Below are 12,231 nucleotides of genomic sequence, written 5' to 3' on the forward strand. Positions count from 1 at the left end.
AAACGTGTGCCAAAGTGCCAATTTCAGGCAGTGCTGGTACAGATATTCAAGACCAAACAAAAGCTGGTCTTAACAGTAACGCAGTTGGATATGGCATGGATTTTGGATATGGCATGGACAACTTTTCCAGCCCGTACACATAGTGCCCATATGCACATTGAACAAGATGTGCTTTTTGTGCATGTACTTCGTATTTAGATTAGTTTTTTCTTTGTTTCATTTGATTTGATTAAAAACCAAGCACAGCCTCCTCAATGAAGGCTGTTTGTTTTGTCCTGCCCAATGCATTCGCCAAGGTGTAAAAACTATCATAAAGGGTTTGGTTCGTGAGAACGCTTTGACAAAAGTATTATTCACCAAAGCATTATTAAACTATAAAGTTTGAGAATCCCCTTTTGTCATTATTTTAGCCAGCTCCTATTATTATTTTAGATGTTCGTAAAAACCCTCCATTTAGGCTATATGCCCATCATGGAATGAGAGATGACACTCATATTTAGAAACATTTAAGGTATTTTCCTGTAAAATGGCTTGTTTTTCATTTTTATTAAAAAACAAGACGTGATAGGCTACCCTTACTATTCTGCCCTTGAGTTGCGTTCCCATGCAAAACTAGACAGATAGCTAACAACTAAGTCTTCAATAAAACTCCCAAGGCGTGACTTTTCTTGAATGAATATATTGAAAACGTTTAAGTTGTAAAACTGCAAAATACAGAAAAGAATATACTTTAGTATTCAATTCAGACCGACATACTGTAGCTGTACATTATACATTTGAAGTTGCATGAATAGAAAGCACGTGCTAAGGTACCATGCATCTGGCATGATGCCAAACCATATAGCTAATTGCTACTCATATGGTAATTGACTAACTCCTTTCATTACTCTAATAATGTACAACCATCTATGTAGAATAACAAAGCATATTACACTAGAATCGGTAACAAAACTACAGTATTGTATATTTTACAATTCGTTTGCATGACGCACGAGCAAAGTAATACAGCTAACGGCATACATGAAAAGCATTGCAATTTGTGTGAGTAAATGCAACCAACCAACCAACATTGATATGTAAGAAACTCTCAATAACAAGATTATCATCATTAGCTAAATGCTTGAATCGAACTTACAAACAAATATTTTCCAAGGCTGAAGCGTGACAAGAAATAACTACACTGAAAGACTTGCACCGTAGCGTTGTTTTTAGCTGCTTCTATGCGTGCAGAACGAATTCTCTACTTCCTGTTTGCGTACATTCTAAGTACCAGAAAGCTCCACTAGGGGGCAAATAACACCATGGAACACAATGAAAATCCATCTTAACCATTTGTAATAAAATAATCTGTTACCTTCTAACAGGATGGCAGCACACTCCCCGCCTGGTATAATGAAATTGTGCCACTATGAAATAAAACATATCAAGAAACAAATAATGTCCTTTCTATTTGTATCTTTTGTCTCTAGGATGCTTCAGAAAGAAGAACAACAATCTCTGAGATTGGTCTCAGAAACACCTTAGCAGCTCCTTGCTTGACAATTTTTAGTTCTACTTTCCTAACCTTTTTGTCAGTACTGGGAAAGGTTTTGACCACAAGCCCGACTGGCCAGTCATTTCTGTGTGCCTGACTGTCTTTCAATAAGACAACGTCTCCCACTTTTACATTTGGCTTTTCTGCTGTCCATTTTCTGCGTCTCTGCAGCGTTGTCAGGTACTCCTGTCTCCACCTTTTCCAAAAGGTGTCAGCGAGACACTGGACTTGCTTCCACTGTTTTCCATGAAGGTCGTTCATGCTGAAGTATCCAGAAGGGGCTGAGGTAGCGCTGGTCTTTTGTGTCAGTAACATTGAGGGTGTGAGAATGGCAGGCATGTCAGGGTCGGTTGACACTGACACTAGGGGTCTCGCATTGATTATTGCCATAACTTCAGACATAAGAGTGCTCAAGACCTCATGTGTGAGACGAGTGGAGCCCGTCTGAAACAGCATAGCATCAAGGATACGTCTGGCAACCCCAATGAGTCTCTCCCAAGAACCACCCATATGAGACGAGTGTGGAGGATTAAATATCCAAGTACATCCCTTATCTGAGAGGTATTTAGTCAGTTCTGAGTCATTTGTGTCGATACCCAGTTCCCTGCAGGCACCTATAAAGTTTGTACCTCGATCAGAGCGTAGCACTTTTGCTGGACCACGGATAGAGAAAAAACGCCTCAGCGCGTTGATGAAGCTGGATGTGGACATGGATTCGATGAGCTCGATATGGACTGCTCTAGTAGACATACATGTAAAGAGCACCGCCCAGCGCTTGGAGTCTGCACTACCACCTCTAGTGCGACGAGTTATGACATTCCATGGTCCAAACACATCAAGTCCAACGCTGGTGAATGGTGGTTCAGATGAGAGTCTGTCTGCAGGCAAGTCAGCCATCTTTTGGTCAACTAACCTTCCTCTAACCTTGCGGCAGGTGACACACTTGTGAATGATACCAGAGACCAGACGTTTGCTCCCAATAATCCAGAAGCCTGCTGCTCGAATAGCTCCATCTGAAAAATGACGGCCCTGGTGAGCCACTTGCTCGTGATAATGTCTTACCAGCAGGGTGGCGACATGATGTGTCCGTGGGATGATGAGAGGATGTTTTTCGTCTTGTGACATGTCGGCGGAGGATAAGCGGCCTCCCACCCTCAGCAACCCATCCTCATCAATCACTGGGTTCAGCTTTTTGAGTGTACTTTGTTTAGGGAACTCTTTTCCTTTTTCAAGGCATTTGAATTCCTCTCTGAAGGCTTCATGTTGCACACAGTGAATGATTGCTGTTTTGGCTTGTGACAACTCACTTGTACCGCATGGTTTATTACAGTCATGCCAGCCTCTGCAGCTGGTGTTGTCCGCACCTTCATGGAAGGATCTGGCAACATGAATGAGTCGTGCTGTGGCTCGATTGAGAGCTTTCCAGCTTGAGAACCTCTCAAAGCGATGAGAGCCGAGTTGAGCTCCAGAAACCTTAGAGGCGAAGACAGTGACGTCTGGTCGAATCTCTGCGTCTGTGTGAGGCTCTACAAGGTCAAAATTTATGTTCTCAGGCTCACTTGAGTTTGTTTGGATCAGGAAAGGTGGACCTGAGAACCAACTGGTGTACTTTAAGAGCGCAGCAAGTATAGGCCTGGTTGCATGGTCTGCTGGATTGCTGTCAGTGTTTACATAACACCACTGATCTGGATGGGTAGACTTCCTGATGCGAGTTACCCTATTGGCAACATACACATAGAATCTTTTGGTGACATTGTGGATGTAACCGAGAACTATCTTACTGTCTGTGTAGAACTTGGCCGCATTTACATCAATGTCCATTTCGTCTCTGATCAGTTCATACATCTCAACAGCTAGCAAAGCCGCACACAGTTCTAGGCGTGGGATAGTGTGGGCCGGACGAGGGGCCAATTTTGATTTCCCCATGACAAATCCAACATGGCATTGACCTTCCGAGTCAATAACTCTCAGGTAGGCTACCGCTCCTATGGCTACTGTAGAGGCATCCGAGAAGATGTGTAGCTCTCTTCTTTGAGTGGTAGACAAGGAGACTGGGATGTAGGTCCGCTGAATATACATATGTTCCAACTCCATCAAAGATTCCTTCCACATGTTCCATTTCTCTTATTTTTCTGGGGGAAGAGGGGCATCCCACTCACTCTGATCAGAAGAGAGTTCTCTGATTAAGGCTTTACCTTGCATTGTTATTGGAGCCACGAACCCAAGGGGGTCATAAAGACTATTCACTGTGGACAGGATGCCTCTCCGCGTAAAAGGCTTCTCATTGTGGGACACCTGGAATGAGAAGCTGTCTGTTTCCAGGTTCCAGGAAAGTCCCAGACTCCGTTGAAAGGGGAGAGGATCCACTCCTAGGTTCAGATCTTTTAAGTCTTTTGCACGGTCCTCCATAGGGAAGGCTTCCATAACTGTTTTGCTATTGGATGCAATCTTGTGTAGTTTCATGTTGGACTCCGCCAACATTGCTTGTGTTTTTCTTAGAATGTTGATAGCTTCTTCTGTAGTAGCTATTGATGTCAGCCCATCATCGACGTAGAAGTTCCTCACTACATATTGCTTGGGTTCTGATCCGTGTTCCTTCTCACCCTGTAGCGCTGCTCGTCTCATGCAGTAGATGGCTACGGCTGGTGAAGGGCTGTTCCCAAATACATGGACTTTCATCCTGTACTCAGTTATGTTTCTATCTGGATTGTTGTCTTCATACCAGAGAAACCTTAAGTAATCTCTGTGATCTTCACGTACACCAAAACAGTAAAACATTTGTTGCACATCTGCTGTTAGTGCAATGCAATCCTTGCGGAAGCGCATTAGGACACCCAAGAGTGTGTTGTTTAAGTCTGGACCACTGAGCAGAACATCGTTAAGTGACACGCCTTGACACTTAGCACTGGAGTCAAATACTACTCTTATTTGATCAGGCTTTTGTGGATGGTAAACACCAAATATGGGTAGATACCAACATTCTTTGTCTCCCTCTAGTGGCGGTGAAGGTTCGGCTTGGTCGTTATCCAGCATCTTTTGCATGAAGTCAATAAAATGACGCTTCATGTCAGGCTTTTTGTCTAACGTCCTGCGAAGTGATGTGAGACGGTTTATGGCCTGCTCCCTGTTATTAGGAAGGCGACGTCTAGTGGGGCGAAAGGGTAGTGGAGCCACCCAGTTGTTTCCATCATCCTGGAAAACCTGTTTGTCCATAATGTCCAAAAAGGCTTTGTCCTCCACTGATGGTGCTGGTTTATCATCGTCTTGTGTTTTGTCGAACACGGAACATCCCAGGCTGTCTGTGTTCACAGTTGTGCTCGGATCTCTTGAGTGCACTGTAGAGGGAGAGATGTGTTTCTGAGCTACGCTGTTGTAGTTCTCTTTTACCTGGATGATGTCAGGGCAAGGGCTCAGATAGGATGTGCGACCATTTTGAAGTATGTTTGTCCTGAACACGTTAACATTGGCTGGTCGGTGAGCTGTTCCCAGACAGACCTCACCCACGATGACCCACCCGAGGTCGAGTCGCTGTGCATAAGGAGTGTCGTGGGGCCCATTGATTTGCTCTCGTACCTTGTGTACCCTTAAGATGTCTCGTCCTAAGAGCAGGAGGATGGGAGCGTCTGGGTCCACAGCTGGAATTTTGTCCATAACTGGTTGCAGATGGGGATGATGATACGCAATGTCGGGGGAGGGAATCTCCGTCCTATCGTCTGGCATCATATCACACTCTATCAGAGTAGGGAGAGATAGCTGCATGTGTCCGTCTATAGACTCCACCATGAAGTTGACGGCTCTCCTGCCTGAAGTCTCTGTTACCCCAGAACAGGTCTTCATGGTGTATGGAGCAGAGTTGTCATTGATGTTGAAGAGATTGAAAAACTCTGTCTTGGCCAGAGATTTGTTACTCTGTTCATCAAGCACTACATACATTTTGACAGCTTTCTCTCTTTTCCCAGCCGGATAAGCTTTAACTAGGCATATTTTTGAACATGATCTTGGATTAACTGCCTCACCACAGATCTCCGTACACTTTGAGGTGACAGATAGAAGAGCATCGTCACCTTGCTCCCCGCCATGCTCTTTCTCTGCTGTAGCAGTGTCTGTATTTGAAGGGGCTGGGCCTGGATGCAGAGCAGCAAGATGTCTGTCGCTGTCGCACTCAGAGCACTTGATTGACACCTTACAGTCTTTAGCTCTGTGCTGAGTTGACCCACAACATCGGAAACAAATTCCATTCTCTTTGAGATATGATTTGCGCTCATCTAGAGTTTTGTATCTAAACCCACGACACTTTTTAAGAGGATGAGGTTTGTTATGTATCGGGCAGTGATGGTCAGGGTTTTCAATCTTTGTCTTACTGGGTTTGGTTTGGTGGTCTGAGGGCTCAGATGACACATCGGTTTTGTATACAGTCACAGGTGTCTTGCTGCTGTACCTGGCAGGTTTCTCACTTTTCATAGACACCTGGTTAGTTGAGGTGTAGAGGGTGAAACTGGGGTCGTTTCTAGTTTTCGCCTGGTTCCTGATGAATCTCGAGAAGAACGAGAATGGTGGGAATGCTACCCGATAGTCCTCCTTGTATTTGGATCCCTGTGCAATCCATTTTTCTTGTAAACTGAATGGAAGTTTCTCTACTATAGGGTTTACCCCCCGAGATGTGTCCAGATAAGCGAGGCCTGGAAGGTACCCTTCTACTTTAGCACACTCCAGTTCGAGAAGAATGTCACCTAGTTCTCTTAGTTTGTGATTGTCTTTGTTAGCCAGTTTTGGAAAATCATCAATTTTCTTCAACAGTGCATTCTCGATCACTTCGGGTGTACCATAGCACTCTTCTAGTCGTTGCCAGACCATGTTAAGCCCTGCTGTTGCGTTGAAAATATGGACAGATCTAATTCTGTTTGCTTGCTCAGACGACTCTGCCCCTAGCCACTTGGTAATTAGATCTAACTCTTCCCTGGCTGATAAATTCAAGTCTCTGATCGCATTGAGAAAGGATGCTTTCCATGCCCAATAATTTTCAGGGCGATCATCAAACTTCAGGAGTCCGGAACTCACCATCTCACGGCGTAGGAGGTACTTGATGAGGTCTGGTGCCACTTGTGACTCAGGGACGCTGTGTGTGTGTGACTGGAAGTGGGCTTGTTTCCCATTTACACCATGCTGCTGTTCATTTCTTTTGAACGGAGAGTCTCTGCTCATGCTCTGTTGTTTGCTACTTTCTGGATTATGGCATGTAGCTGGGTCAACACTAAGCTCTTGTTTCTCCACTTCAAATGGAAGTTCAGCAAAGTAGGGCCTAGCATGTTGTTGCACATACTCACAAGTACGCTGGACTGGACTTAAGGGCTGTGTCCCTGTGTCTAGTTCTTTGCGAAGTTCTCTGTGTTCTGATTCTACAGCTTCTTCAAAGGCTGCAGCTTCAGCCAATGCAGCAGCAGCTGTTCTCTCAAATTGGAGAACATATAAACTTGCCTCGAGGTCAGCTTTTTGCTTCATCACAGAAGCTTCCTTCTCAGCATAGGAGACTTGTGCACGCGCTGCGTCTGCCTTGGCGCGTGCTTTGATGGCTGCAGAACTCGCCGTTGAAGATCTGCATGACTGTTTTGATGATCTTGTAGATTGAGACTTGGTCCCAGTGTGCTGAAGAGGCTCCTCCATCTCTCTCTGTCGAACTCTTGGCTCTGGTTGTTGTACGGTAGACTGCTGGTCTTCCATAGGAACAGAGGCTTTGTTGGCTGATGAATGTAGAAACAAACCACCGTGTGTGGTTATTCTTGAGCTTGAGCCCGCCGTGATGATGTTTTTTTACTATTCTGCCCTTGAGTTGCGTTCCCATGCAAAACTAGACAGATAGCTAACAACTAAGTCTTCAATAAAACTCCCAAGGCGTGACTTTTCTTGAATGAATATATTGAAAACGTTTAAGTTGTAAAACTGCAAAATACAGAAAAGAATATACTTTAGTATTCAATTCAGACCGACATACTGTAGCTGTACATTATACATTTGAAGTTGCATGAATAGAAAGCACGTGCTAAGGTACCATGCATCTGGCATGATGCCAAACCATATAGCTAATTGCTACTCATATGGTAATTGACTAACTCCTTTCATTACTCTAATAATGTACAACCATCTATGTAGAATAACAAAGCATATTACACTAGAATCGGTAACAAAACTACAGTATTGTATATTTTACAATTCGTTTGCATGACGCACGAGCAAAGTAATACAGCTAACGGCATACATGAAAAGCATTGCAATTTGTGTGAGTAAATGCAACCAACCAACATTGATATGTAAGAAACTCTCAATAACAAGATTATCATCATTAGCTAAATGCTTGAATCGAACTTACAAACAAATATTTTCCAAGGCTGAAGCGTGACAAGAAATAACTACACTGAAAGACTTGCACCGTAGCGTTGTTTTTAGCTGCTTCTATGCGTGCAGAACGAATTCTCTACTTCCTGTTTGCGTACATTCTAAGTACCAGAAAGCTCCACTAGGGGGCAAATAACACCATGGAACACAATGAAAATCCATCTTAACCATTTGTAATAAAATAATCTGTTACCTTCTAACAGGATGGCAGCACACTCCCCGCCTGGTATAATGAAATTGTGCCACTATGAAATAAAACATATCAAGAAACAAATAATGTCCTTTCTATTTGTATCTTTTGTCTCTAGGATGCTTCAGAAAGAAGAACAACAATCTCTGAGATTGGTCTCAGAAACACCTTAGCAGCTCCTTGCTTGACAATTTTTAGTTCTACTTTCCTAACCTTTTTGTCAGTACTGGGAAAGGTTTTGACCACAAGCCCGACTGGCCAGTCATTTCTGTGTGCCTGACTGTCTTTCAATAAGACAACGTCTCCCACTTTTACATTTGGCTTTTCTGCTGTCCATTTTCTGCGTCTCTGCAGCGTTGTCAGGTACTCCTGTCTCCACCTTTTCCAAAAGGTGTCAGCGAGACACTGGACTTGCTTCCACTGTTTTCCATGAAGGTCGTTCATGCTGAAGTATCCAGAAGGGGCTGAGGTAGCGCTGGTCTTGTGTGTCAGTAACATTGAGGGTGTGAGAATGGCAGGCATGTCAGGGTCGGTTGACACTGACACTATAGGGGTCTCGCATTGATTATTGCCATAACTTCAGACATAAGAGTGCTCAAGACCTCATGTGTGAGACGAGTGGAGCCCGTCTGAAACAGCATAGCATCAAGGATACGTCTGGCAACCCCAATGAGTCTCTCCCAAGAACCACCCATATGAGACGAGTGTGGAGGATTAAATATCCAAGTACATCCCTTATCTGAGAGGTATTTAGTCAGTTCTGAGTCATTTGTGTCGATACCCAGTTCCCTGCAGGCACCTATAAAGTTTGTACCTCGATCAGAGCGTAGCACTTTTGCTGGACCACGGATAGAGAAAAAACGCCTCAGCGCGTTGATGAAGCTGGATGTGGACATGGATTCGATGAGCTCGATATGGACTGCTCTAGTAGACATACATGTAAAGAGCACCGCCCAGCGCTTGGAGTCTGCACTACCACCTCTAGTGCGACGAGTTATGACATTCCATGGTCCAAACACATCAAGTCCAACGCTGGTGAATGGTGGTTCAGATGAGAGTCTGTCTGCAGGCAAGTCAGCCATCTTTTGGTCAACTAACCTTCCTCTAACCTTGCGGCAGGTGACACACTTGTGAATGATACCAGAGACCAGACGTTTGCTCCCAATAATCCAGAAGCCTGCTGCTCGAATAGCTCCATCTGAAAAATGACGGCCCTGGTGAGCCACTTGCTCGTGATAATGTCTTACCAGCAGGGTGGCGACATGATGTGTCCGTGGGATGATGAGAGGATGTTTTTCGTCTTGTGACATGTCGGCGGAGGATAAGCGGCCTCCCACCCTCAGCAACCCATCCTCATCAATCACTGGGTTCAGCTTTTTGAGTGTACTTTGTTTAGGGAACTCTTTTCCTTTTTAAAGGCATTTGAATTCCTCTCTGAAGGCTTCATGTTGCACACAGTGAATGATTGCTGTTTTGGCTTGTGACAACTCACTTGTACCGCATGGTTTATTACAGTCATGCCAGCCTCTGCAGCTGGTGTTGTCCGCACCTTCATGGAAGGATCTGGCAACATGAATGAGTCGTGCTGTGGCTCGATTGAGAGCTTTCCAGCTTGAGAACCTCTCAAAGCGATGAGAGCCGAGTTGAGCTCCAGAAACCTTAGAGGCGAAGACAGTGACGTCTGGTCGAATCTCTGCGTCTGTGTGAGGCTCTACAAGGTCAAAATTTATGTTCTCAGGCTCACTTGAGTTTGTTTGGATCAGGAAAGGTGGACCTGAGAACCAACTGGTGTACTTTAAGAGCGCAGCAAGTATAGGCCTGGTTGCATGGTCTGCTGGATTGCTGTCAGTGTTTACATAACACCACTGATCTGGATGGGTAGACTTCCTGATGCGAGTTACCCTATTGGCAACATACACATAGAATCTTTTGGTGACATTGTGGATGTAACCGAGAACTATCTTACTGTCTGTGTAGAACTTGGCCGCATTTACATCAATGTCCATTTCGTCTCTGATCAGTTCATACATCTCAACAGCTAGCAAAGCCGCACACAGTTCTAGGCGTGGGATAGTGTGGGCCGGACGAGGGGCCAATTTTGATTTCCCCATGACAAATCCAACATGGCATTGACCTTCCGAGTCAATAACTCTCAGGTAGGCTACCGCTCCTATGGCTACTGTAGAGGCATCCGAGAAGATGTGTAGCTCTCTTCTTTGAGTGGTAGACAAGGAGACTGGGATGTAGGTCCGCTGAATATACATATGTTCCAACTCCATCAAAGATTCCTTCCACATGTTCCATTTCTCTTATTTTTCTGGGGGAAGAGGGGCATCCCACTCACTCTGATCAGAAGAGAGTTCTCTGATTAAGGCTTTACCTTGCATTGTTATTGGAGCCACGAACCCAAGGGGGTCATAAAGACTATTCACTGTGGACAGGATGCCTCTCCGCGTAAAAGGCTTCTCATTGTGGGACACCTGGAATGAGAAGCTGTCTGTTTCCAGGTTCCAGGAAAGTCCCAGACTCCGTTGAAAGGGGAGAGGATCCACTCCTAGGTTCAGATCTTTTAAGTCTTTTGCACGGTCCTCCATAGGGAAGGCTTCCATAACTGTTTTGCTATTGGATGCAATCTTGTGTAGTTTCATGTTGGACTCCGCCAACATTGCTTGTGTTTTTCTTAGAATGTTGATAGCTTCTTCTGTAGTAGCTATTGATGTCAGCCCATCATCGACGTAGAAGTTCCTCACTACATATTGCTTGGGTTCTGATCCGTGTTCCTTCTCACCCTGTAGCGCTGCTCGTCTCATGCAGTAGATGGCTACGGCTGGTGAAGGGCTGTTCCCAAATACATGGACTTTCATCCTGTACTCAGTTATGTTTCTATCTGGATTGTTGTCTTCATACCAGAGAAACCTTAAGTAATCTCTGTGATCTTCACGTACACCAAAACAGTAAAACATTTGTTGCACATCTGCTGTTAGTGCAATGCAATCCTTGCGGAAGCGCATTAGGACACCCAAGAGTGTGTTGTTTAAGTCTGGACCACTGAGCAGAACATCGTTAAGTGACACGCCTTGACACTTAGCACTGGAGTCAAATACTACTCTTATTTGATCAGGCTTTTGTGGATGGTAAACACCAAATATGGGTAGATACCAACATTCTTTGTCTCCCTCTAGTGGCGGTGAAGGTTCGGCTTGGTCGTTATCCAGCATCTTTTGCATGAAGTCAATAAAATGACGCTTCATGTCAGGCTTTTTGTCTAACGTCCTGCGAAGTGATGTGAGACGGTTTATGGCCTGCTCCCTGTTATTAGGAAGGCGACGTCTAGTGGGGCGAAAGGGTAGTGGAGCCACCCAGTTGTTTCCATCATCCTGGAAAACCTGTTTGTCCATAATGTCCAAAAAGGCTTTGTCCTCCACTGATGGTGCTGGTTTATCATCGTCTTGTGTTTTGTCGAACACGGAACATCCCAGGCTGTCTGTGTTCACAGTTGTGCTCGGATCTCTTGAGTGCACTGTAGAGGGAGAGATGTGTTTCTGAGCTACGCTGTTGTAGTTCTCTTTTACCTGGATGATGTCAGGGCAAGGGCTCAGATAGGATGTGCGACCATTTTGAAGTATGTTTGTCCTGAACACGTTAACATTGGCTGGTCGGTGAGCTGTTCCCAGACAGACCTCACCCACGATGACCCACCCGAGGTCGAGTCGCTGTGCATAAGGAGTGTCGTGGGGCCCATTGATTTGCTCTCGTACCTTGTGTACCCTTAAGATGTCTCGTCCTAAGAGCAGGAGGATGGGAGCGTCTGGGTCCACAGCTGGAATTTTGTCCATAACTGGTTGCAGATGGGGATGATGATACGCAATGTCGGGGGAGGGAATCTCCGTCCTATCGTCTGGCATCATATCACACTCTATCAGAGTAGGGAGAGATAGCTGCATGTGTCCGTCTATAGACTCCACCATGAAGTTGACGGCTCTCCTGCCTGAAGTCTCTGTTACCCCAGAACAGGTCTTCATGGTGTATGGAGCAGAGTTGTCATTGATGTTGAAGAGATTGAAAAACTCTGTCTTGGCCAGAGATTTGTTACTCTGTTCATCAAGCACTACATACA

At 45.0% G+C, this 12,231-nt stretch overlaps 1 protein-coding gene and 1 pseudogene across 1 annotated transcript; both read right to left on the minus strand.

Annotated features, from left to right (window-relative positions):
* Positions 1-1,373: 1,373 nt before the first annotated feature.
* On the minus strand, positions 1,374-5,467 carry LOC120023350. The gene is made up of 3 exons (XM_038967360.1): positions 5,035-5,467; positions 3,316-3,387; positions 1,374-3,060 (listed from the first exon to the last, which is right to left on the minus strand). Exons 1-3 carry the CDS (start codon positions 5,465-5,467, stop codon positions 1,466-1,468), a joined length of 2,100 nt encoding a protein of 699 aa, XP_038823288.1. The 3' UTR covers positions 1,374-1,465.
* Positions 5,468-8,136: 2,669 nt separating this feature from the next.
* Positions 8,137-9,488, minus strand: LOC120023768 (annotated as a pseudogene).
* Positions 9,489-12,231: the final 2,743 nt, after the last annotated feature.

This window comes from Salvelinus namaycush, chromosome 28, assembly GCF_016432855.1.
Source record: "Salvelinus namaycush isolate Seneca chromosome 28, SaNama_1.0, whole genome shotgun sequence".
In the NCBI taxonomy this organism is placed as follows: Eukaryota; Metazoa; Chordata; class Actinopteri; order Salmoniformes; family Salmonidae; genus Salvelinus; species Salvelinus namaycush.